This window comes from Stegostoma tigrinum, chromosome 25, assembly GCF_030684315.1.
Source record: "Stegostoma tigrinum isolate sSteTig4 chromosome 25, sSteTig4.hap1, whole genome shotgun sequence".
In the NCBI taxonomy this organism is placed as follows: domain Eukaryota; kingdom Metazoa; phylum Chordata; class Chondrichthyes; order Orectolobiformes; family Stegostomatidae; genus Stegostoma; species Stegostoma tigrinum.
Window position 1 is genome coordinate 38,994,731 of NC_081378.1, and position 25,834 is coordinate 39,020,564.

The 25,834-nt window shown below is 39.1% G+C and overlaps 1 protein-coding gene across 5 annotated transcripts in view; it reads left to right on the forward strand.

Annotated features, from left to right (window-relative positions):
• The window catches only part of kif21a (kinesin family member 21A), a 157,230-nt gene that overhangs the window by 26,393 nt on the left and 105,003 nt on the right, over positions 1–25,834 (forward strand). For 4 of the 5 annotated variants that reach the window (XM_048553734.2, XM_048553737.2, XM_048553736.2 and 1 more), the window contains exons 5-8: positions 12,021–12,155; positions 15,046–15,213; positions 19,646–19,761; positions 22,604–22,799. In XM_048553734.2, coding sequence (XP_048409691.1) covers positions 12,021–12,155; positions 15,046–15,213; positions 19,646–19,761; positions 22,604–22,799 — 615 coding nt within the window. The remainder of the gene's footprint in view (positions 1–12,020; positions 12,156–15,045; positions 15,214–19,645; positions 19,762–22,603; positions 22,800–25,834) is intronic. The other variant, XM_048553738.2, reaches the window with a different exon arrangement.

Sequence of the window (25,834 nt, forward strand, 5' to 3'; positions counted from 1 at the left end):
TGGTGGTATATTTAAACAGAAGGTTTTCCAAGATTATGAAGGGATCATGATCGAATAGGACAGTGGGCTGAAAAATGGCAGACGGAGTTCCATCTGAATAAATGGGAGCTATTGCACTTTGGTACAGCAAACAAGGATAGTGCTTATACAGTTAATGGCAGAGCCTTGGCTAGTGATGTAGAACAGAGGGAATAAGGGCTCAGGTACATAATTCATTGCGGTTTGTGCCACATATAGACAGGGTGGTTTAAAAAGGTGTTTGACACGCTTGCCTTCATTGTTCAGTCCTTTTGAGTAGATGAGATAGTAAGCCATGTTGAGGTTGTACAAAACATTGGTGAGGCCTCTTCTGGAATACTGTGTCCAGTCCTGGTCAGCCAGTTTTAGGAAAGATATTATCAAGCTGGGGAGGGTTCAGAAGAGATTTACCAGGATGTTCCTGGGTGTGGCAAGTTTGAGCTATAAACAAAGGCTGGATTGGTTGGAACTTTCAGTGGAGCCTAGGAGGTTGAGAGGTGATCTGACAGAAGTTTCTAAAATAATGATACGTAAAGATAGAGTTGATATTAGTTGTCTTTTCTATAGGGTGGGGAGGTTCAAGACTAGTGGGTATATTTTTAAGGTGAGAGGAGAGAGATTTTAAAGACATGCAAATTTTTTTTGTTTATAGAGGGTGGTTTGCGTGTGGAATGAACTTTGTGATGAACTGGTGGGTGTGGGTATGATTACAATGTTTTAAAAAGCTTTTGGCAAGATACACGAATAAGAAGTTTAGAGGGCAATGGGCCAGGAGCAGGCAGGTGGGACTAGCATAGTTTGGGATTATGTTTGGCATGGGCGGTTGAACTTAAGGGGCTGTTTACATGCCGAATGATGACACTCTGTACCTTCTGTCTCCCCTCATCATAGTTTGTTACGAGAAAATATTAATGTCCATTATTTAAAACTGATTTGTTCATGACACAGCCTCTGAGTAACAACCAAATTATCCAGAGTACTCCTAAACTGCTTAAAAAATTTAACCTACAAGATATATATTCTAGAACTTTGTCCAGTAGGATTGTTTTGCTTTTGAACTGCATTCTACATCGGACAGTTTTAAAGGCGTATATTTAGTGGATTGCCTACTGTTTCTTGAATAACATTCCTAAAATAACTCCAATTGAAGTTAAAATCTACTTCAGAATACTTCTTTCACACTACAACGGTTCTCATTGGAAAGCAACAGGGAACAGAAATCCTGACATTTTTGCCTTGAGTCTAGAAACAATAGTACAAATTGTAGTGCTGAAAATAACAAATTCAGCACAGACAGTGAGTTGAACTTGACCTTTCTTCATCTGATTGACTCAATAGTTGCCCACATGATATATTTGCTAAATTGCTGAGAACTGGTAAAAATAAGTTAGTTGAATGAAGAAGCATTCATCCAATCTGGATGTTTTGAGTCCAGCCAGCTGAGTACATTCTAACTATGCTTACAGTGATCAAGCACTTGACTAAATTTTGTAAGTGTTAGTGTAGAAGCTGAGAACGGTGTTAACCACTTACGAGACCAAGGAAAGACTTTCAGCTGTGTTTGAAGACTTTCACATCTCTGTTCTAGTAACTTTGGCAACTGTTTTACTTTTATTTTTAATGCAAAATATGCTGATTTTTTTTGGCATCTGCATGTACTGCGTGCATTCTGAGCCGGCAGCTGTGGAGAAGTTAGCTGGAGAACCGTAACAATCAGGAGATATGTTACACTGATATGACATTCATTCTGCCTCAGCCAAAGGATGGAACATTCTACAAGATTTTGAATACATCCAGAAGTTCAAAGGTTACTGTACAGTTAGGTTTAGTCAGTTGGAATCAATAAAAGCAGAAGTTGGTATTTTTGGGCAGCTAGTTGGGTACTTGAGTAGGAAGAGGACACTCCATTCTGAAAAGATTGCTGCTGCAGTAGGCTCTGCAGTTAGGACTGGGAAGTCCTTGGTGTCAGCTGGAGTTATATTAGAGTTAAGGTTTAAGGAAAGCCCTGGAAGCTCTAGGGCCGAATGAGAGGGCTGTGATGCATCAGTAATTTAATGCAGCTGAGAGTTGAGGTGAGGCAGTTTATCGGATTAATCCTTATGGTGGGATTGTCCAGTGAGGAAAGTGAGTAACCCAAATCTGTATTCCCCAAAGTTATGAAGACTGCAAGGTGGTTTCATTGAAACTTAGAATATTCTTACAGGTTATCACAGGGTGGACACAGGATATTTCTGCTGACTGTCCCCTGCTTGAGTAACCATAATCTAAGGAAGATCGGTAGACCATTTTAGGATTAGGAGGAATTTCTTCATTTGCACAGTTGTGAATCTTTGGAATTGTCTTCCCTGAAAGGCTGAGGGACCTTTGTCTTTGTGTCAGATTAAAGAAAGAATTCAGTAGTTTTCTGTCAACAAAAGACATTGGGTTTTGTGATACTGCAAGAAATTAACATTTAAAGAGATGCTCAGCCAAGATCTAGAATTGTGGGCTACGCTCAAACAGCTGATTGGCCTATTCCAGCTCTTATATTTTATATTCCTACTTTCAGCTGAAAGTAGCTGCATCAGTCAGGTATTACTGTGGAATGTTGAAATGTTCCTATATATTTCCTGTTTGTTAATATGTTCATGTCTGATTTTGCGACCCATACCCTATTCTTGCTTTCTCCCAAAAGCCTTTGATGTCTTCAGTGCTAAGAACTGTATCAAACTCGTCTTGAAGATCCAGTGAACAAAGTGTGGAGCTGGACGAACACAGCAGGCCAAGCAGCATCTCAGGAGCACAAAAGCTGACGTTTTGGGCCTAGACCCTTCATCAGAGAGGGTTATGAAGGATCTAGGCCCAAAACGTCAGCTTTTGTGCTCCTGAGATGCTGCTTGGCCTGCTGTGTTCATCCAGCTCCACACTTTGTTATCTTGGATTCTCCAGCATCAGCAGTTCCCATTATCGCAAGATTCAATGATTTGCCCTTGACTGCTACCTGTGACAGTGATCTCCACAGGCTCACCACCCTCTGGATGAAGAAATTTCCCTCGTTTCGATCCTAAATTGCCTACTCTGTATCCTCGGGATGCCCTGATTCTGGACTCTCTCACCATTGGGAACACCCTTTCTGCATCCACCATGTTTAGTTTGGTTAGACTTTTACAGGTTTCTGAAAGTTCCCTCCATCTTCTGAACTCCAGTGAATATAATTCTAACTGATTCAGCCTCCCCTCAAGTTGTCCCACCATCATTCCTAGATGAACTAGGAATTTATCTAGTAGAGCTTTGCTGCTTTTCCACCATAGCAAGAGGATCCTTCCTCGGATAAGGAGACCAGAGCAGTGCGTAATATGCCAGGTGTGGTGTCACCAAAGCTTTGTACAACTGTACAAGATATCTCATTCCTGTATTTAAATCTTCACACTATGAAGGCCAACAAACTATTTGCTGTTTTTACCACCTGCTTACTTTCAGCAACTGATGTACAAGGACATCCAGGTCTCTGTGTCCCTCCTCTTTCCCAATCTTTCGCTCCTAACCCCAAATGTATACACATATTTCACTTGCCATGCATTTTCCCCACTCAACATGCTGATCTCGCATTGAAGTATCTCTGCATCCTGTTTTCAGTTCCCTCTGCTACCCAGCATTGTCATTTGCAAACTTAGGGTTATTACAGTTAGTTCCATCATCTTAAATCATTACAATATATCATGAATATTGTCGGTGGCGGGGGGGGGAAAAACAGCTTGGAGAAACCAAGGGCGTTACCAATTTGTTGCACGAACTGTCTGCAGACAAGCTGTAAATGCACACGTGATTGGGCATTGGAGTACAACTGTCAAAATCCAGAAGAATGTGAACAGTTATTGAGGCAGTATGTGGTAGTGTGTTTTGAGTGTCCTAAAGCCAGCTCTTTGAAAGTGAAGATTTGGAATTCCTTGTAAAGTTTGAAAGCCACCAGTGTCTCTGAATTTCATGATTAAATCCAAGGGATCTCTCTTGACTGCATTCACTCTTTAGTATGCATTTGGGTGTGTTTGACCATGGTTTGTCTAATTTGGGTCTTCATCTCCTGTTAATTTTGAAGGTTAGAATACCAGTTACATGGATATTGTAGATTACTTTGCTATCTGAATTCATATAGTAAAGTTTATTTACTTTGTTCGAGATCATGAATATTGTGGTTTAATTCTCTCAGTATGTACGTGAAATCTCAAACTTTGTCTCCTCTTAAATAATTGCCTGGAGTGAGAAGATATAAATTTTGGATCTTGTCCAGGATCATGACATAAGATTCCCCATAACTTCTACTTAAAATGTGGGATTTAATAATTGCATAACATCTTATACCCCGAAGGCAAGAACAGTAATCCCAAAGAAAACTATTCTCTTTTTGACAGTTTTGTACACTTCTAAAAGAAACCGAATGCAAACATGTTGGACACACTGGTCTGGGTAAATCACATGTATTCCCATAAGCTTTAGAACCATTCCAATTTATTGATGTTGCAGCTGAAACTGAAGCAAAGATGTTAGAAATGATTACAGAGATAGTAGGAACTGCCATTGCTGGAGAATCTGAGATAACATGTTGTGAAGCTGGATGAACGCAGCAGGCCGAGCAGGAAAGCTTGATGTTTCAGGTCAGGACACTTCTTCAAAATCCGTTTCTGAAGAAGGGTTCTGACCCAAAACATCAGGCTTTCCTGCTCTTCTGTTGCTGCTTCGCCTGCTGTGATCTTCCAGCTTCACACTATTGTTAGAAATGATTTGTCTGTTTCCAGCCATAAAGGACAGGAGTAAATTGAATACCCCGCCATCTCAGGCTTGAGAGCAAAGCCAATCATAATTTAAAATCACTCCATTACTTTCTTTTGTCCTTAACATGTACCTCTTATCAAAATTGAAGAAACTATAAATTTTTGACCATTTAACATACAGCTTTTGGGAGAGCACTTTGAAACTTAGTCATTAGCAGAAGATTTCCCAGTGTTGCATCTATATATAAAATTAGGGAAAGATGGTTAAGAAATTGCACTTGCTGTATATATTAGATCGTTGAATCTTTGTAAAAGTCAGCACCTGACTTTTAGCCAAAAAATGAAAACTTTGTACTTTGCACCTATTCACCGCAGAGGTCAAACTTGCCCTAGTAAGCAAATTTTTGGAGAAGCATTGAATGACATACCGTTGAAGGTAGCTGTTCTGTTCCTTGTCACTGTGTACATCAATATGTGCTGTCAAGGCTACCACTCACTTGTGCATGCTGCTGACTGTATTCCCACCAGACATACTGTTGTACCTTTTATAATACATTATAGTATCAGGAAGGAGCAATAGATGCACAAGCTAGTTCTAACTTGGTTGCCAAGATTGTGAAGTAGACCTATAATTGTGCAGTAACCACTGAATTCAAAGCATCAAAGAAGAGTGTTAGAGATCGAAGGAAACTGGTTACCTAAAATAAATCTGCAAACACGTATAGGGTAGCATGTGACTGCAAGTTGCACAATATTGCACTGAAAATTGTCTGATTGGACCCTGTTTCCTATGAATTTTTGTGCTCCCAAGAAAGAAAATTAGGTGTTGCAGACTTCATTCTTGGATGGTGTACCAGGTTTAGAAGGAAAAACACTTTTTTGTACAACTGCTGAAAACTAAGATTTCAGTGTCTCCAAGATGAATTTGATGACAGACTTATTGCACTTCAGCAATTTTATAATAAGACATTGACAAAGGAATTGATACAGATTGGTAACCTGGGTGGTTGCCTGCCAAATAGTTAGCAAGTCATAAAAAACAATCTTGTTACTGAATACAAGAACCAAAGTTACTGGAAAAGCTCAGCCGGTCTGGCAGCATCTGTGAAGGAGAAAACAGTTTAAAGTTTTGGGTCCAGTGACCCTTCCTCAGAACTGAATCCAAGGGCCCAACCATACCTTCCAGGTGAGGCAACATTTCACCTGCACTTCCTAGAATCTAGTGTACCGCATTTGCTGCTCACAATGTGGTCTCCTCTAAACTGGGGAAACAAAGCGTAGACTTGGCGTCCACTTCGCAGAACATCTACACTCTGCTTGCAAAAAGGACCCTGAACTACCTGTTGCCTGCTATTTCAACGCACCAGCCTGCCTGCTCCCTGGCCAAAATTTCTGTCTCTGGCTTGCTGCAGTGTTCCAGTGAAGTCCAACGCAAGCTGGAGGAACAACACCTCATTTTCTGCCTGGGGACACTACAGCCCTCGAGACTCAGTATTGAGTTCAATAATCTTAGGGCCTAAACTGTCCCATGTCCCAGCCCCTCATTCCACCACCCCCCACACCAGGCTGTGTTACCACATAGCCTGCCATTACACACCCCCCTGTTGTTCGTCACTAACAGTCCCCATTAACAACTGTTCACCCTCCCAGCCTGATTGTTAGCAACTCCTTTGTCTGTCCAACTGTCTTTCTGTCTCTTTGGGCTCTACCCGATCATTTACTCCCTACCCCACGCACCTCCCTATTTTCTGCATACAAACTAACATTTTCCGAGCCAGTTCTGAGGAAGGGTCACCAGGCCTGACACATTAACTCCTGTTCTCTCCTTCACAGTTGTTGCCAGACCTGCTGAGCTTTTCCAGCAATTTTTGGTTTTTGATCCTGATTTACAGCATCCACAGTTCTTTTTTTGGTTTTTATTTCGTTACTGAAGACAACTGGCTTTGAAGGGAGTGGATTCACAGTTGTGCTGTTTTGTATGCCTAACAGGACACAGCTCAAGTTGATCATATTCAAAAGACTCCCACCACCACTCCGAACCCAAAACAGTAATTCCCACAAAGTAGCTGGCAACGTTTTTGAAAAAGGATCAATGTAATTGGTTGGAAAGTATGGCTGAAGAAAGTTTGGAGTTTCCAACAAAGAGGTTTGCAATTTTTTAAAGAAGTCTTCATCTAGGATATATTGAGAACATACCTGGTCAAGGTCAGATGGTAAAACTGTTATTGTAGTTATTTCCTAGTGGCTTAACCAGTCTCGCTCACCCGTAGGCTTGTTTAGAAAAAATGTTCTATCAAGGATAGCATGAAACAAAAGTGGAATGACTAGATGATTGAAGGACAGATTACATTCATTGAGGGAACCAGTATATGGGATGTGACATTAGCATTCAGTGCATTGTAGAGGCATGGGATGAAACTAGAATGCAGATTACTGTGAAATCATACAAGAAATGTGGGATTTTTTTATATGCACATGATGACATCAGAAAATAATTATTTGTGGCATGATATGATTGGCAGTGACTTGATTGCAGATGATGTGTGCATGAAAGGTGCCAGTGATGGTGCAGAAGATGATGTACTTCATCCATAAGATGCAAGTCAGGAGGCAGAATGAGTGGGCTTTGCTGTAAAATTTAGATTTCTTAATGGCTTTCCTTGTGATTATAATTTATTTTTATTCAGGGGATGAGCATTTTGGTTCGATTAACATTTATTGCCCATCAATAATTGCCCTTGAAATGTGGTGAGCTGCCTTCTTCAACCATTGCAGTCTCCTTTTTGACATAAGTATACTCGCAATGTTGTCAGCAAGGGAGTCCCAGACTTTTGACCTTGTAACAATGAAGAAATGGCAACTTATTTCACCAGGATGATTTGGACATGAATTTGCAAGTGGTAATGTTCCCATGCATCTGTGGTCCTTGTCCTTCTCTCTCTGTGGTTCTGGATATGAAATATGCAGTCGAAGGAGCCTTTGTTAATTTCTGCAATGTGTCTTGTGGACAGTTTACACTGCTGCTGCTGAGCATCACTAATGAAGCAAATGAATATTTATAGACATAATGCTATCAAGCATGGTTTGATCTGGATGTTGTCAAACTTGTGTTGAAGGTATTCTCATCCAGACAAATGGGGAATATTCCATTACGCTTGTGACTTGACCTTGTAGATGATGAACAGGCTTTAGCGAATCAAGAGATGAGTTGCATGCTGCAAGATCACAAGCATCTAACCTGTTCTTGTAGCTGCTGTATTTATATGGCTAGTTTAGAGCATTTCTCGTCAATATTACTCCCCGGGATGTTGCATGAGGGATTTGGCTCTGGTAATCTGTGAATGTCAAGGAACCTTGGACAGATTGTCTGCTGTTGGAGATGATCATTGACTGACTGAATGTCACTTGCTATTTGTCAGCATGAGCTTGTATATTATCCAAGTCCTGGTAGGTTTGGATGTGGACTGTTTTAGTATCTGAGGAGTGACAAATGGTGCTGAACATTGTGCAGTCATCAGTGGCTGTACCCACTTCTGACTTTATGTAGGAAAGGTCATTGAAGCAACAGAAGATGCTGGGCCTAGCGTCCCTCAGGAACTCCTGCACTGATCCTGGAGCTTAGATGACTGACCTCCCACATGAACAACCACGTTCCTTAGTGCTAGGTGTGACTTCAGCCGGCAGAGACATTTTTCTCTGCTTTTCCTTTGGCTGTCATTGGTCAGAGATGACTTTAAGATTTCTGGTTGCAGCTGGTGTGTAATGCAAGATCTAACTTTTTTTTTTATTTGCTCTGTTGAGGCTTTTCTATAAATCCGGCATTCTCATCAGAAAAGTGACTTGATCTATTGTTCTCAGCAAGCAAGGTTTAATACTTTGACTGACTTGCAAGCAGTTGGGTTTTTTGCATGATCCATCGGTTCCACTGAGAGATCACTCATCAAAATCTGGAAGATTTTTAATCTATGTCAATTATCTGACTAGTATGCATGTCAGTTTCAGTACTCATTCATACTCAAATCAATAAAGGTTTTCTTTGCAAAATGATAACCTGAAAATGTTAATTGTAATAAATGAACCGACACAGTTTATGAAAGATTATTACCTTTTTATACATTAAGTAATTGAACACATTGCTGCCATTGAAGACTTTGGCAAACATTTGCCAAGATGCAAAATTAATTTTAAACTCAGTCCAGTGAATGAGGAGCAGTCTGTTTCCATGATTTTAAAAAGAAAATCACTAGTCAAGTGGTTTTCTTGAATGACTGGTGAAGTCGATCTACCCAGTGATGCTTTGTCAATTCTGAGGTGTCCTGGGGTATTGCTCAACTACCGCTTTGAAAACAGGATGCATTTTGTTTTATACTAAGCTATTAAAGAGAATTCCACTAGGCTTTCCACGCTTATTCTGCTGTAAAGTTCTCAAATCTGGTAAGTTGTTTTACTGGCATTTTGCTTTTAAAATACACCAGCTACAAATGGAAAAAAATACTTGGATGTGGAAAGTAAATAATCAGTAACGTATATTTCCAACATGTAGCAACATGAACAATGAGAAAAGTCGTATAATAGTACAGCAATTCATAAATTATTATTTACAATTCTGTCTGTGGGCTTTACATCAGGAATTTAGTGTTTTAATGAGATGAAAGAGGAAGATTACTGTTGTGCTGTCTACTGTCTCAGACAAATGAACCAGACTCAGCCCATTGAAGGTAAATTTTAAGCATGTATGTGGTGTCTTTTACCTAAACAGTAATTTTAACGCACTCGTGGAGTCAGGAAACATGTTTGGTATCACTAAACCTCTGTGTAAATTAATCTCCATGCTTGGGGTAAGGTGGTTTGAATGTACTTTATCCTGCAAATGAGGCAAGGCCTCAGTCATTTTGTGGTTAAGGATTCAAGTGTGAATACATTTACATTGTAAATATTGTACATAATGAGAAGTTGGTGACTGTCTGTCTAACTTCATAATGAGGTGACTGTTGAATAAAATTGAAATTGAAAAATGAAGAGCAGGACACTGGGCATCATCAAGAGGATGTCCTAGGAGTTTATAAAATTCTCACAAGCTAGACAGGGTAAACACAGGAAGGATACTCCTGACCAATGATAGGGGAGCCAGAACCAGGTCAGTCTCAAGATATGGGATGAGGCATGCAGAACCAAAATGATGAGAAATTTCTTCACCCAGTCTCTCTCAGAGGATCAAAGGATATGTTCTAAAAGGATCAAAGGATAAGTGGAGAAAGCGGAAACAGGATACTGAGTTAGATTACCTGCCGTGATCCTGTTGAATGGCAGAATCGGCTGGAAGGATCTGAATGGCTAACTCCTTTGTCTAAGTTTAGAATCCCCTTATCATAAATTGATGTAAATGTAGACTGTAGGATAATGTTTGTTGTTTGTCTGGGTTTCTGATTTTTGAACTCATAACAGGTGGGTTTTCTGTGTTTGAAAGATAATAACTGAGAATTTTTGGAGCAATATCAGTTTCTTTTAAAACATTGAGACCTGACTTTTGGACTAAGTGGGTTTTGTGCACGACTATTGGACTTCTGTTTAATTTAGATTGTTTTGTGGCTCTAAATGTGTAAATAATGAAGTCTCCAGGGGTTGTTAGAGACCTCTGGAAGTTTAACTTTAAACTTAAGGGAAGCACCCACAGTAGTTTTTTTTCAGTTTTCATTTGAGTGGAGCACTAATGTAAAGTGTTTAAAAAATCCAGTTTATGTAACCCATGCTCCTGAGGAGGAAAGTATATATTGTATACGAGGTTACTTTAAAATGAAGAGTTCACCCCCTCCGGTTTGTTGGAATAAGGCATGAGTGAATGACTTAAAACTGAGTGCATTTTAAGCAGGTATGCATTGGGTTCTGTGTAGCTATCTGCAGTCCCAGTTGAAAAGTTGAAGTCATATGTGACTTAAGCCTATCGACGTATTAGATTTGGGGACTCTACTCTGAGTATTGTATCAGTAGTGTTTTGGGTACTGCACAAAGCTGTTTTGTTTCTTTTCAGTTTGTAAGGGGGTGTTCAAAATGATACTTTCACTGTGTATAGAAATCTTTAAATTTGTATTACAAGTAGAAGGTTTTATTTTCATCAATTAATCCTTTTAAATAAACTTCTGTTTTTCTATTGGAGCAAAATCGGTCATTATATGCTTGTGTTTCTGCAGAAGACTACTTTGTTCAAACAAGTGCAAATTAAAATTTGATCTGTGAATCCAGGTTTCTGTCTGACATCTGACTCCTTTTGCTTATGACATTGACTGGGATTATGACACTGGCCAGAAATACTGTAAAGCTCTGAAACTCAAAAATACCCAAGGTCACTACAGATTATGCAAATATCTGCTAATTTTAGACTGCTGTTTTCATTATCATTTTATATTAATGTTTCTGTTTAGTATGATGTTGCTCAGTATATGTTTAGTGCTCATAGAATCTTAGAATCTGTAGTGTGTGGAAGTAGGCCATTCAGTCCATTTGGGTCCACACTAACCCTTCAAAACACATTTCACCCAGACCCACCCCTCTAACCCTATCCCTGTAACCCTGCATTTCCCATTGCTAATCCATCTAGCCTGTTCGTTCCTGGACACTGGGCAATTTAGCATGGCCAATCCACCTCGCCTGCATACCTTTTGGACTGTGGGCGGAAACTGGAGCACCTGGAGGAAACCCACACAGACATGAGGAGAATGCAAACTCCAGAGGGTGGAATTAAGCGTGCGTCCCTGGCACTGTGAGGCAGCAGTGCTACCCCATTGTAGCACCTAATTAAGGCTTCTAAATTCCTGCAAAATAATAATACAAGTCTTCAGAATTGTCACACTTATGCTATTGATATTTGGTTTGGTAATGCAATGAACATACTGTTTAAACATGGTTTAATGAACCACTTTATTTTTCCAATGTGTTATAGAAAACAACCTAACCTGTAATATATACGTAGTATGCACTTTAAATGATCATATAGGGCAAGAGTTCTAAGTGGTTTGTTTGGCCTTTACATATTTATACAGCTTTTGGGTTAAGCTTCAAAATTTTGATATTTCAGGAAAACACATTGGCAACAGTCCCTTTTTTTGTTTCTGACTTCAGTGTATCAAAAATAACTTGTTATATTTATTAATGAAAGCATATCGTTTGAACGGTGGTGATATAAATGTTCCGATTCAGGCGCTTCCATGTGCATATTGGTAAATAAACAGTTTTAAATAATTTCATCATATCTTGTAGATGCTGCAGTGCCTGAAGCTGGGAGCTCTTTCACGAACAACTGCTAGTACTCAAATGAATGTTCAGAGTTCTCGTTCTCATGCCATTTTCACAATACATTTATGTCAAGTGCGTGTCTGCATCAAAAATGATAATGTAAGTTTCTAATCTGTGATATTTGTGGAAACTGCAACTGATTATGGCCTAACAGAATTTTGAGCTCTCTTCGTCATGGTGAATTGGACATAGCATTTTTTAAATGAAATTTAAGTTAGTGTAATTTCAGAAATTTTCCATCGGTTAAACTGATTTCTTTTTCTCTTTCCCAGGAGTCTTTTTTTTGAGAGCTTTGTTTTTTCCCCCCAGTGCAAATTTTGTTTATGTTGTAAATTTTATAGTAAATTAATATGTAGTTATTGCCTTGTCAAATGCTCAATTTGATTTGTTACCTGTTACTGTCATATTTTAAATTTGAGTAATTATAATTCAGTTTTCAAAAAAGTACTAGCGTGTATTTGAATTGCGTAAAAGGCAGATTTACCACTTTTAATTGTACAATTCAGTGAAAAGCAGAAATGTTTATACTTGATGTTGGCTAGGGATTGTGGAGCATATTTTGTCCAATCTTGTTAAATGGATGTTAATTGAAATGTAATTTGCCCATAGCTGTTCAAACAATTGCAACTATTTATTGTTTTCAGAGTGAGAGAAACTAACTTTAGTATTTTATCTCTAATACATTGGAACAAGAATAAGCTGTCATGCCTACTCCTCCATTCAGTTATCTCATGACTAAACATATACATTTGGTTTCACTGTTCTGCACCATCTTTCTCCCTATCATTTGAATTCGTCGGTCTTCAGAATTATGTCAGTTTCTGTTTTAAGCATGATCAGTGATTAAGCTTCTACACTGAGTCAGTGGTTCCTCCTTTATCCCAGTCTTAAATGATCTACTTATTCTGAGATTCACTCTAAGAATTTTATAAGTTTTAATAAGATCATCCCTTATTATTCAAAACTTTAGGGAATTTTGACCAAGTCTCCTATCATAAAACAATGCTATCATCCCAGGGATTAATCTGGTAAATTGTACTCCTCTATGGCAAGCATGCCCCTCCTTGGAAAAGCCCTTATGGTACAGTGATAGTGTCCCTGTACTCTGACAGGCCAGGTTTCCAAGTCTCATCTGCCCTGGAGGTTAGTAATACCATCTCTGAACAGGTTGATATAAAAAAAACTGACACTTGATGGAGAAGAAAACAAAACAGTACTCCAGTTGAAATCTCACCAAAGCTCTGTATAAGTTTAGCAAGTCACCTTTTACTCCTGTACTCAAATCCATTTGCCATGCAGATCAAAATACAACTTGCTTTCCCAATTGCTTGCTGCACCTGGATAATAACTTCTAGTAACTCATGAATGATGGTGTCTAGGTCCCTTTGGACACTCAGCTCCTAACCATAACCATTCGAGAAATATTTACCTTTTTCAAGCCAAAGTGATAACTTCTCGCTTGCTTGCATTCTATCACCCATGTTCTAATCCATTCGCTTAGTCTGTCCAAGTCTCTTGAAGCCATGTTTCATCACCCTCACAATGTACATTATCATGCAGTTTGTCATCAGCCAATTTAGAAACTTTCCAAATGGTTCCCACATCCAGATCCTTCATATAGGCTGTGAACATCTGTGGGTCTAGTACTGTTCCTTGCAGTACCCCATGAATAACAGTCTGGCATCCTGAGAATGATTTATTTAGTCCTATTCCCCTGCTTTCTGTCTGTTAACCAATTGTCAGTCTGTACCAATACAGCTTCCCCAATCCCATGCACTGAAATTTTATTTCCTAACCTCCTCTTGCGGAGCCCTTATCAAAGTCTTCAGAAGACGGAATAAAGTATATTTACTGGTGCTCCTTTATCAATGCTAAAACTAATATCCTCAAAAGTACCAGCAACTTCATAAAATAAGTTCCTTTTCTTAAATCCATGCTCTGCCCTGTTTTACACTTTTAAGTGCCTGGTTATCTCACTCCTCTAATAAATTCTAACATTTTCTCCACTACTGTCCCTTGAACATTCTGGGATGAAGTTGAACTTGAATAATGAATAATCATCATTTATTCCTGTCAAATTCTGCCTCTATAATACTAATTTCTTTTATTTCTATTATTTTCCTTGGTCACCTAGAACTTCTGGAGGTTTTTTGTTTGAAGACAAATACAAAGTAACTTTTTTAAGACCCTCCTTTTCTCCATTTAAATTCTCTTGGCCACACATATTATAATCCCACATTTGTCTTAGCACTTTTTTAAACCCCCCTTTTCAGTGCTTAGGTAGAGCTTTTGTAGTTGCCTTTTTGTGTACACCTCTAGCCTGCATTCATATTCTCTTTTCCTATTCTTAATCAGTATCTCGGTTCTCCTGTACTGGGTTCTGAATAGCTCTCAGTCCTTAGGCTGCCACTTTTCTTGACGTCCATTGGTCCAATGTTGTATCAAGTTTTGTTAACCATAATTGAATTACCATTTGCTTTGGGTGTTTGTTCCTTAGAGGAATATACATCTGTTGGAGACTAATATTTCTTTAAATGCCAACCATGACCTATCCACCATCAAATCTTTGTGGATTTTCCCAATCCACCATAGCCTAGTTGGCCTTTATACCTTGATTTCTTTTCTTCAGATTTAAGACCCTAATCTTAGTTACAGTCATTAGAATTTGTAACATTTTCTGCAACTTGATGGTTTTAAGAATGTGTATGCTGGGGAAAACTTAAATGCTGAGAGTGTGAAGAAAAGTGCTGTAAGTACACTTCAATTTTTAAAAAAATCTCAAGTGTAAAAACAGATCCCATAAAATCGCAGTATTCAAAATACTGCAATTGTTGATTTGAGTCAGAGATCTACACCACAGAAAAATGCCCTTCTGCGCAAGGTGAAAACGAGCACCTAACTATTCTACTTCTATTTTATAGAGCATTTTAGTATCTACGTCTGTTCATTTTCTGGAATTTGATTGGTTCATGTTTTGTGTTTAATGCAGGATGAACTATTGGACAATAGAGCCATCAGTGAATCAGCAGAAATGAATGAATTTGAAACCCTCACAGCCAAGTTCCATTTTGTTGACCTTGCAGGCTCCGAAAGACTAAAGCGTACTGGAGCAACTGGAGAAAGGGCAAAAGAAGGAATTTCAATTAACTGTGGTTTAGTGAGTACATGTTGAATTGTCCTTTGTCGCAGTAAGGAAAGGAAAATTCAGTTTGGAAGGGTGATGTGTACTTCATACATTAAATTTTCTGTAATAAATACACTGAAGTATCATAATATTCCTGTGGCAATTAATGTTCATAGTACCATGTTTGCTATCAGCATGCATTACATTTAAAGACTTAAAAAGGCATTTTATTTTGAAAGTCAGGTTTTTGGTTTCTGCCAAAGGATTTGGGTAGAGAATGAAAAGCCCAAAATATGATTGGCAGCAGAAAATCAATGTTTTGTGAAGAGGGACATATACATTTCTCTCATGTTCCTTCAATAGCAATAACAACTTGTACTCTTATATCACCATTTTAATGTAATGAACCATCTTGGTGTAGTTCACAGGAGCATTATAAAATGAAGTAGGGTCAGAAATGCACCAAGATAATGAGTCAGAAAACAAAAATCTAGGTCAAAAAGCTAGGTTTGAAGGAGCATCTTGAACGAAGGAAAGCAAACTAGAGTGGTGAACAGGTATGTACATATTCCATAGCTTGCAGCCTGGAAAAATGAAGACAGAGTTGTAAGTGCAGCTGTTCAAAGCATTCAGATTTGTGTAGAAGAGTTTTGAGGCTTATGGTGCTGTAGGAGAAGACAAAGGGGTGGGCAAGGTTGTGGTAGGGCTTCAAGAAAAATGTTAACATTTTGTAATGAGGGTGTTACTTGATTAGGAACAATTGGGTCAGTGAGCACAATAGTTATTAGGGGCAGGGAGTAAAAGAGACTTGTTGTAAGTTAACATGGGCCGAGTTCGAGTTTACACAGAAGAGGGTGTGAGAGCCAAGCCAGGGGTGTGTTGGAATATTGAAGCCAAGAGGCAGTGAAGACATTGCAGTTGCTAAATTTTGATCATAATAGTGGTTTGCGGAGTGGTTAATTTTGGAATTCTGTCACCTTGAATGTTTCTGGAAGTGCAGTCTCCTCTTCTCCATAGTCAGTTGCTTTGCAACATCTGTACATCAAGCATGGTGTTAAATCATTGCATATACAAACCCCCCCACCCCTCCAAACAAAAATCAAAGTTTCCTTGCTGTTGATTTAGTTTTGGAGGCTGCAAGAGTTGGGAGTTGAGCTGTCAGCAGGTGGTTATTTTTCTTTTTATCTGGCAGTGTTATCTCACTCAATCAAATGACATCCCCAGATTACAGTGAGAGTGGGTTGGGGTTGATGTTTTTATAATCAGCCTGTTCAAAGATGTGATTACACACCTGGAGCAGTTGGGACTTGAACCTATACCACCTGGCCCAGAAGTGGGGACACTACTGTTGCGCCATATGAGAATTGAGCACATTGTTGTTTTTATTAATCAACTTGTTAGCAAAATGTTTTGATACACCACTAGAGCAGGTAGGACTTGAACCTGGGTCACCTGGTTCAGAAGGAGAGACACTACCACAGTACCACTAGAGACCTGAGCAGGTGTTTTTTGTTTGTTAAATGAGCATGTTTTATTAATAATTAGGGCTGGTGGTTATTTGCTTGTCTGTTCAGTATGCTGCACTTTAGACAATTGCTGCTTTCAATTCTCAGACGTGCATAGACACTGTTTTAATTGATATTGAAGTTTGCACCTGTAAGGATCCCCTTTAGGAGAATCAACTAACTTGTCAAATAACTCCCATTGTACGTGACCGGTCCTTGAATTTGGGATGAGACAAAGAAGGTCAAGTAAGTTTTGAGTAAAGGATTTTAATCTACCCACAACTGAACTGAAAAAGAACGCCAACAATGACAGCGTTCCATGGATCTCCTCCACGTGCTGGCCTGATGTGAGCGTCTGTTCATGTTGGCTGTCGAGTGAAAGAGGCACAGTTGGCTTTTGTCACTCATTGTTAATACTTAAGGTGAGCTTTTGTTCTGTTCCTTTTGTATTGAGGGGGAAAAAAAACTGGAAAATCAGCATCCCAGGCAGATCGGGTAATTGTTGCATTTGGGTCCAAAAATGAGCCTGACTGCATTTGGGTTCTGGGAGTCACTTTGCAAACTCCCCTACTGCTGACCCAAAATGGTTCTGCCCTAAGGATTGGCCATAGATGCAGTAATGGACATTTTATCTTCAGGGTATTCATTCTCTTTTTTTGTATGTTAACTTCAGGTAATGCCTAGGTTAGCCCTCATAAGAACAAGACTGGATAATGTGGTTCTGAAGGATGCAATAGAAATTATTACAACCACAGGCACTTGTGTGCTCAGGCTAAAGTTATCCAGTTTGGATATAACTATACTGAAAACAAAAAAATGCTGGCGATCGTAGCGGGTCATGTGGAATCCATGGAGACAAAGCATGCTAGCGTTTTGAGTCCAGATGACTCTTTATGCTTCTGTCAGTGATTCGAACTGTGAGAGGATTCAAGATGGAGACTGAAATGTTTATACCATAATGATCCTTGGTATGATGGTAATTATATCACGAACATTTCACAGATCAGCGCAATATCAATGGCTGAAGGGCCTGTACTGCGCTGTTATGTTCTATGTCCCTTAAAAATATTTTGCGTACTAGCTCTGAAACCTACCACTGTTCATGCTACTTTTACAATTATTGTTTCATTGGCTGATGGCTTGTTGGTCCAAAGTTTCCAGTTTGCACTAATTAATAAGTAAATAAATACAGAAATTAAATCTGATATTAAATAGTTATCATGATTTAGGGTACTCACCACCCAATTAATTTTGTATAGAATGTAGTCGATGCAAATATTTCTCATGATTTTGCAGATCAAGAAAGAAATCAGCAATTTTCTAAAGTGCTTTCTGCAATGCACTTTAATGTGTATGTATTGAAATGGAGATTTCTTTACTTTTATTTGTTTTAAATGCGTTGGTACTATAGAAGTAAAAATTCTTGTTTCTGCCCATTTGAAGTCTAATAATTGAAAAGGCCTAATAACATATGTGCTCAACACAGATAAATGACAAAAATGCCATGATTACATGATTCCTTGTCACAAAAAAGGACCTTTTTGATTTTGGCCAATGTCATCGCTGCAAGTATGATTTAAGGGTTTTCAGGGATAGGCTGTTATGGGCAAAATCAACCAATTACGTATTGCCACCCAGGTTGACAGGGCTGTTAAGGCATAGTGTTTTAGCTTTTATTAATAGAGGGATTGAGTTCCGGAACCAAGAGGCTATGGTGAAGCTGTACAAAACTCTGGTGCGGCCGCACTTGGAGTATTGTGTACAGTTCTGGTCACCGCATTATAAGAAGGATGTGGAAGCTTTGGAAAGGGTGCAGAGGAGATTTACTAGGATGTTGCCTGGTGTGGAGGGAAGGTCTTACGAGGAAAGGCTGAGGGACTTGAGGCTGTTTTCATTAGAGAGAAGAAGGTTGAGAGGTGACTTAATTGAAACATATAAAATAATCAGAGGGTTAGATAGGGTGGATAGGGAGAGCCTTTTTCCTAGGATGGTGACGGTGAGCACGAGGGGGCATAGCTTTAAATTGAGGGGTGAAAGATACAGGACAGATGTCAGAGATAGTTTCTTTACTGAGAGAGTAGTAAGGGAATGGAATGCTTTGCCTGCACTGCTAGTAGATTTGCCAACTTTAGGTACATTTAAGGCGTCATTGGATAAGCATATTGACGTACATGGAATAGTGTAGGTTAGATGGGCTTGCGATCGGTATGACAGGTCTGTATGAAGGGCCTGTACTGTGCTATAATGTTCTATGTTCTGTCCTCAATGTCGAATAAACAGGTTGGTGGCGGCAGCAGCATTTGAGAAAGGTGGTGGTGCTGTTCTGGTAAATGTTGATTGTTTTTCAAGAACGTAGCATCCTCTAGTGGTCCTCCGTGATGCCTACACCTTGAGAAAGGCCACGTAGAGTGTGTTGTACATACATAATGGTGGGTGCTCTGTAGCATTTCTTAGTTTTCTTTGCTGATGCACTGGCAGCATTGTTATTAAGTACTGTGGAAGATAAACATGACTGACAGCTCATCATTTTAGGAGTCTATTGTTTGACTTGCTGTGAATAATGGCAAACATTTGTAAAAGCTGCAGTGTTATTTCACAGATGAGGTAGGTGGTGGGTAATATGCTGTTCTAGGAGGAGACAACAGACTTGAGATGTAGCATAGTATGAAAGGAAGTAAAGCAGAGCTGAAGCTGAGGTAGTTGGGTTGAAAAACATCAGAATACTGGACTTGGAGCAAATAAGATTGCAGTCTGATTGTTCACCTGAACTTGTTGCTATACAATTTGGTGGTAAGTCGGACGACAGTAAACAAATATAAACGATAATGTATATCCAGAATAGAAGCAGTAACACGTGATGTTGGAGTTAAGAATGAATGTTCATAATCAGAATGATTGATTATTTTTGAATTTTGCAGATTATGTGGTAATCTTAAATTTCTTCCAACTTATTTTCCCAGTTGGCCCTTGGAAACGTCATCAGTGCACTTGGTGATAAAAGTAAACGAGTCACTCATGTGCCTTATCGGGATTCCAAGTTAACACGATTGCTGCAAGATTCTTTGGGGGGCAATAGGTAAATACTTGGGTTTCTAATAAATTGATACCATTTTCTTATGAGGGCTTTTTCAAACAAGTGTGCTTTTTATGTGCAGATTTTGTAACTTTGATCATTTGGTTTTGTGGGAGGTTGAATTTTATACTGCTGATGTTGAATGGCATCACTACAGGTAAGTGGAATACTTGATGATTTGAACACAGCAAGAGTCCTTCAAGTAACACCTCCAGTTAATCGAAATGATTAGACAGTCTGGTTTTGGAAACACAGTATTCATTCCTATGAAATTTTAACTATAAGTAGTTAAATTGCTGCATTATGTACAAATATTTAGAGATCTACAATGGGGATTTCTGTTTGAGGTGGATTGTGAAAATCAGTTATTTTAACTCCTATTCATGAGAGGGGCTATCACAATTATCAGTTAAGCTTATCAGAAGTGACAGAGTAGTTCTGCAATCTTCTGCCCTTTTCTTGCTCCATAATGTAGGTATGTAATTCATGTTTCAGAATAACAAACTGTTGCACGTTTATAGCTAAACGCCAAAATGGATTACATTTTGAAAGGAAATTGTGACTTTGAAATGGGGTGCTGTGGAATATTTTAAACCAGCACTCGACACAAGGTTCTGATTGTAATAAACACTGCTTGAAATATCACGGGAGAGAATTTTGACTGGAACATCAGAAGACTTCAATGATACAAATGTTTTGAGTCAGTTAGATATTATTCTAATCATATTGCACTTATAGTCGAGTAGGTTAACTCTATCCACGCCTCTAAGCCACAACTTATTGTGACCAAGCTACTAGTGAGCATTGTATGATTAGTGTAACCTACCTGCAGCTCTTTTCTTGAGGCATCTGTCCTTTGTTAATTCATACCAAAACCTGCGGTTATCAAAGGTCCCCTTGCCCATTGTTTCCCTCCACCATTTGTAATTTCAGTGTTCTGTTATCTGTAACATTTTCTCTAGCTCTGGGGGTCATTGTAACCTTGAGTCCCACTTCAGAGCATGATTTTTCTGGTCTTGGATTGGTTTCCATAAGGCATACAAGCTATGTGGCTCTTTGTCTATTGAGCCGCCCTTTGGCACAACAAGGAACCATAAACCATACACGCTGTTTTATGGTATACTGCTAATGCACATCTGAATTTCTGGAAGAGCAGAGGATCATTTCATATCATTTATAAATGCTTTTGATTGAGTCCTGTGAATATTCTCACTTTCAGATGTGAAACTCTCTGAACAAGATTTTAGCAATGTCCATGTTTTGTTAGAATTTGCAGAAGCAGCTTCCTAAAAGTTAAAATGAGGCTTTTTTTAAATTTGGAGTCATGCATTTATCTAGTCATCATGCTTTTGACGGCTTTTATTCGGAGCTGATGCACATTAGAGTGAAGGCCAGCTTAGCATTACAAAAGCAAAATACTAGAAATTTAAAATGAAAACAGAAAATACTGAACTACTTAGGTTTGGTATTATCTGTGGAGAGACAAAGGTTGCTGACCTTTTTAATGTCAGAAATAACCAAGTCGCCACGATTGTTGATGCATGATGTGAGTATTGCTTTTCACATTCCATTGACCGTTTAAAACCAAGCTAAACTAACACTTTTTTTCAGGGATCGTTTAAATTGGAGTAGTTCTTCAATGTTGTCAATTTACTCAGGACCTTTATTAGAATTATTTTATAAAACAAATTAACTGTATTAGATGTAGTTTTTGAAAATTCCCATAATCCAATTGTGGCACTTTTTGGAGAATGGTGCAAATTTTTTTGCACAGTGCTTGTCTATTGTTATCCCTGCCTTGCTTAGTGTTAAGTCTTTTTTTGTGTGCGTAAGGGACAATAGCGTAGGACCAGGTAATGGACCACTGGTTTAATAAACTTATAAACCTGACAATTGCAAATAAGAAGCGTCAGGTACAAGGGATTTTTTTCAACAAAGTAAATGTTGACGCTAATGGCAAATCCATTCAAAACTGACTAATAAGAGCTGCCCAAAAATAGTACGAGTATTGGAAAGTTATTCATTCCTTTCTATTTAAATAACTTGGGAAAGTACATTTTCTCTGTAAGCCAGAAACTCTACTTTCTCATTTTAAACCTGCCGTTTGCTAAAGAAAAGTGCCTGAGTTTTGTGCCTTTCTTGACAGCATAGTTTTAGTCAGAATTTAGTTTATGCAAATTCTGTCAAATAGGTAACTTGAGTTTGCTGCTGTTGTTTGCTATGCCATAATGATCTGTGAGGCTGTCTATTTGTTGACAAGTGAATTGGAAAGCGAAATGCATAAATGTTGCAAAGTTAAAGACAAATTTTGACAGTTTGCTGAACTGAGACTCAACATTGTAGGGTGGCACAGTGGTGCAGTGGTTAGCACTGCTGCCTCACAGTGCCAGAGATTCCACCCTTGGACGACCGCCTATGTAGGGTTTGCACATTCTCCCCATGTCTGTGTGGGTTTCGTCCAGGTACTGCAGTTTGCCAGAGTCAAAAGATGTGCAAATTAGTGGATTGGCCGTGCATAATTGTCCATTGTGTCCAGTGATGTGCAGGTTAGGTGGAGCAGCCATGGAAAGGAGGTTGCAGGGAAGGTGAGGGGTTGGCTTGGGGCAGGATGCTGTTCAGACGGGAAGTGTGGACTTGATGGACCGAATGGCCTGCTTCCATAATGCAGGGATTCGATGATGGATTTTTTTTTTTAAAAAGTATGTTAAAGTATCATGCTTAACTTTTTGTATAGCTTTCAGTTACCCAATTTCATTATTCATTGCGTAACTAAACTGGTGTAGATAGTTTTTCATTGTGACTGTAGCTGTGCTGTTGCAGTGAGCCTCTGGGTTTCGTTTTCCAGCCAAACAGTGATGATAGCTTGCGTCAGTCCATCAGATCGTGATTTCATGGAAACTTTGAACACTCTGAAATATGCGAACCGTGCACGGAACATTAAAAATAAAGTGATGGTCAACCAGGACAGAGCAAGTCAGCAAATCAATATACTCCGTGGTGAAATAGCACGTCTGCAGATGGAACTTACAGAATACAAAACGGTGAGCTAATTTGGAAATTTAAAATTTTTCTTTAGTTTTGAAAGGTATGCTCCAGGCTGTCTAACACTGGAGATGATCTTGCTTCAGTTAGTACTTTGAGGAAACCATGTAAATTTTGCGATGTAATGTTTTTATTTTAGTATCATTTATTTCAGTTTGCATTTTGAAATAGAGGCATTAGTAGTGTTTTGATGTGCCTATGAAGTGTTTTAAACATTAACTTGAGAGAGCCTTCCTTGAGAAATAAGATTTTGTTTTCATTAGGAAAGTTTTTTTTAAGGAGTGAACAATTGTGCATTAGGCTTCAGTTAGAAGGATCTGGAGCTTTTTTCCTTTCGGCATGCAGGAAACTTTTGACTGTTTGTTAAAGTCTTGGTGAAACATTTCACTTCTGAATAAGGGAGATAGTTTATAACTGTTCAGGAATAGATTGCCTCAATGTAAGATTAATTCGAAAGTTCGAAACCGGATGCAAACAGTTTGGCGCTAAATTAAAATGTAGGGTTACTGAGATTACGGAGGTTACTGAGATCTGTAGATTACTCCCTGACCCACGTGCAGATTGATATAAGTCAAAGAAAAATAGGCAATTGAATAGCTGAAAGATTGGCTTGGGGGAAATTAGTTCATATTCATGGGGCACTGGCACCAGTACTGGGGAAAGAGAGCTATTCTGTTGGGACTAGCTTCCTTTGACCTATGCTGGAATCAGTGTCCTGGTGAATCGTGTCATGAAGGCTGTGGTTGGTGCTTTCAACTACCTAGTGGAGGAAGGGTCTGTTCAACTGAAGGGAAGCTTTAAAAAAAGTCAAAAGAGATGAGACAGCAGAGATGAAGAATAGTGAAGAGGCATATGAGAATCAAAGCGTGACAGGGATGGGCGGAAAACTGCAGCAGAAATTTGAACCAAAATAAGTAACAATTTTAAAAAGTTAAAGTTTAATACTGCATTCGGACTGAGAGCATTTCCAACAAGATAGATAAGTTGACAATGGAAATAAATGAACATGCCATGATAGCTATTTATGTCCTGAAGGGTGGCAAGGTGGCTGAATGGTCACTAGTACTCCTTCATAGCACCAGGGACCCTGGTTTGATTCCACCCTCGGGTGACTGGTTGTGTGGAGTTTGTACATTCTCCCCGTGTTTGAGTGGGATCCACCCACAGTCCAAAGCTTTGCAGGTTAGGTGGATTAGCCATGCTGAATTGCCCAGAGTACCCAGTGATGTGCAGACTAGGTGGATTAGCCATGGGAAATGCAGGGTTACAGGGATAGTGTGGTAGGGGTATGGGTCTGTGTGAGATGCTGATTGGACGGTTGCTGTGCCCTTGATGGGCACACTGTAGGGATTCTATAATTACAGAAATATGATTGCACGGTGACCAAGATTGGGAAGATTTCAGATTTAAAGACTAATTCACATTGCAGAAAGAGAGACAAAAAGGAGAAGATGGTGAAGCATTTTTAAGAAAGCAAGGGATCAGAGTAGTAAGTAGTGATATAGCATGACATAGCTATGGTAAACCTTGAAGTTCCATCAGATTGGGTGGAAATAAAGAAAAACCAAGAAAGGAAATCATGGGTGGGAGTCAACTGTGGGTTCCTGAGGAGTTCCTATGCTGTAGAACAAACCATAAATCAGTAGGTAATGAAGGCATATAAGAAGGGCCCTACAATTGCAATGGGTAATTGTAATTTGTGTATAGACTGGATCAATCAGATTGGCAAGGGTAATGTGGGAGACAAATTTGTTGAATGTATCAGGGAATGTTTCTTGCAGCAGTATGTTGTAGAACCTACTCGGGTTAAGGTGATTTTGATCTCGTAATGAACTAAGATTAATCACAGATGTCTTGGTTAAAGATCCTCGAATAAATCATGATCTCAACATGTTAGCACTTCAAATTCAGTTTGAGCATGAGCAACTTGGATTTCAAACCAATGTTCTCAACTTAAATAAGGGTAGTTAAAAAGAGAGGGCTTCTTTTAAGGTGAGCTGGGCAGGCAGATTAAGGGGTAAATTGGTGGATGCATAATGGCAGACATTTAAGCTGATAGTTCATAACACGGCACAAATTTTATTCTCTTCAAAAAGAAGGACTCTAGGGATAAACCACCTGTGGTTAATAAGGGTAGTTAACGAGCATATCTAATCAAAAACCAAGGCAGGTTAAACGGGGAATTAATGGTAGGCCCAAGACTTCGTTTTGTTTTATTATTAACCATCAATGGATGACCAAAAAGATAATAGAGGGGAAAAAAATGTAAGTTAGCAAGAAAATAAAGTCAAAACAGAGCTTCTACAAGTGCGTGAAAAGTGTGCAGTTAAAGTGAGTGTGGTACTCATAGATGATGCGGCTGGGGGATTTTTAATAAGGAATGGCAGATAATTTAAACCAGGACTTTGCATCATTCTACACAGTGGAGGATGTTGAACATCCTAAAGAAATCAGCAAGCTGCTAATGGGAGAAAAGATCTTGTAACTGCCTCACGATATCGACTAAGTACTTAATAAACTAATAGGACTGAAGGCAAACTAGTCACCAGGATCTGATGGCAGGCATCTGTTTTAAAGGAATTGGCTGCAGAGTTAGTGGAGGCATTGGTTGCAATTATCCAGCGCACATTGTATTCTGCATGGGGTTTCAGCAGATTGGAAAATTGTTCATGTGATGTCATGTTCAACGGGAGGGAGATGCAAAGCAGGAAACCATAGGTCAGTTAACCTAACGTGTGTTGTTGGGAAAATGCTAGAGTTCATTTATCAAGGAAGAAATAGGAGGACAAATAGAATCAACCAGAGTCAACATGGTTTTCTGGAAGGAAACTGAAATTTACTTGACAAAATGTGCTAAAATTCATCTGTAGCAAGGCTATAACAAGCAGAGTTCATAAAGGTGAACTATTAGATTTAAGAGCCAAATACTGCAGATGCTGAAATCTGAAACAAACACAGAATCCTGGAGAAACTCCAGTAGGTCTGGCTGGCAGCAACTGTGGAGAGGAAAGGACAATATTTTCAGCCAGGAGAG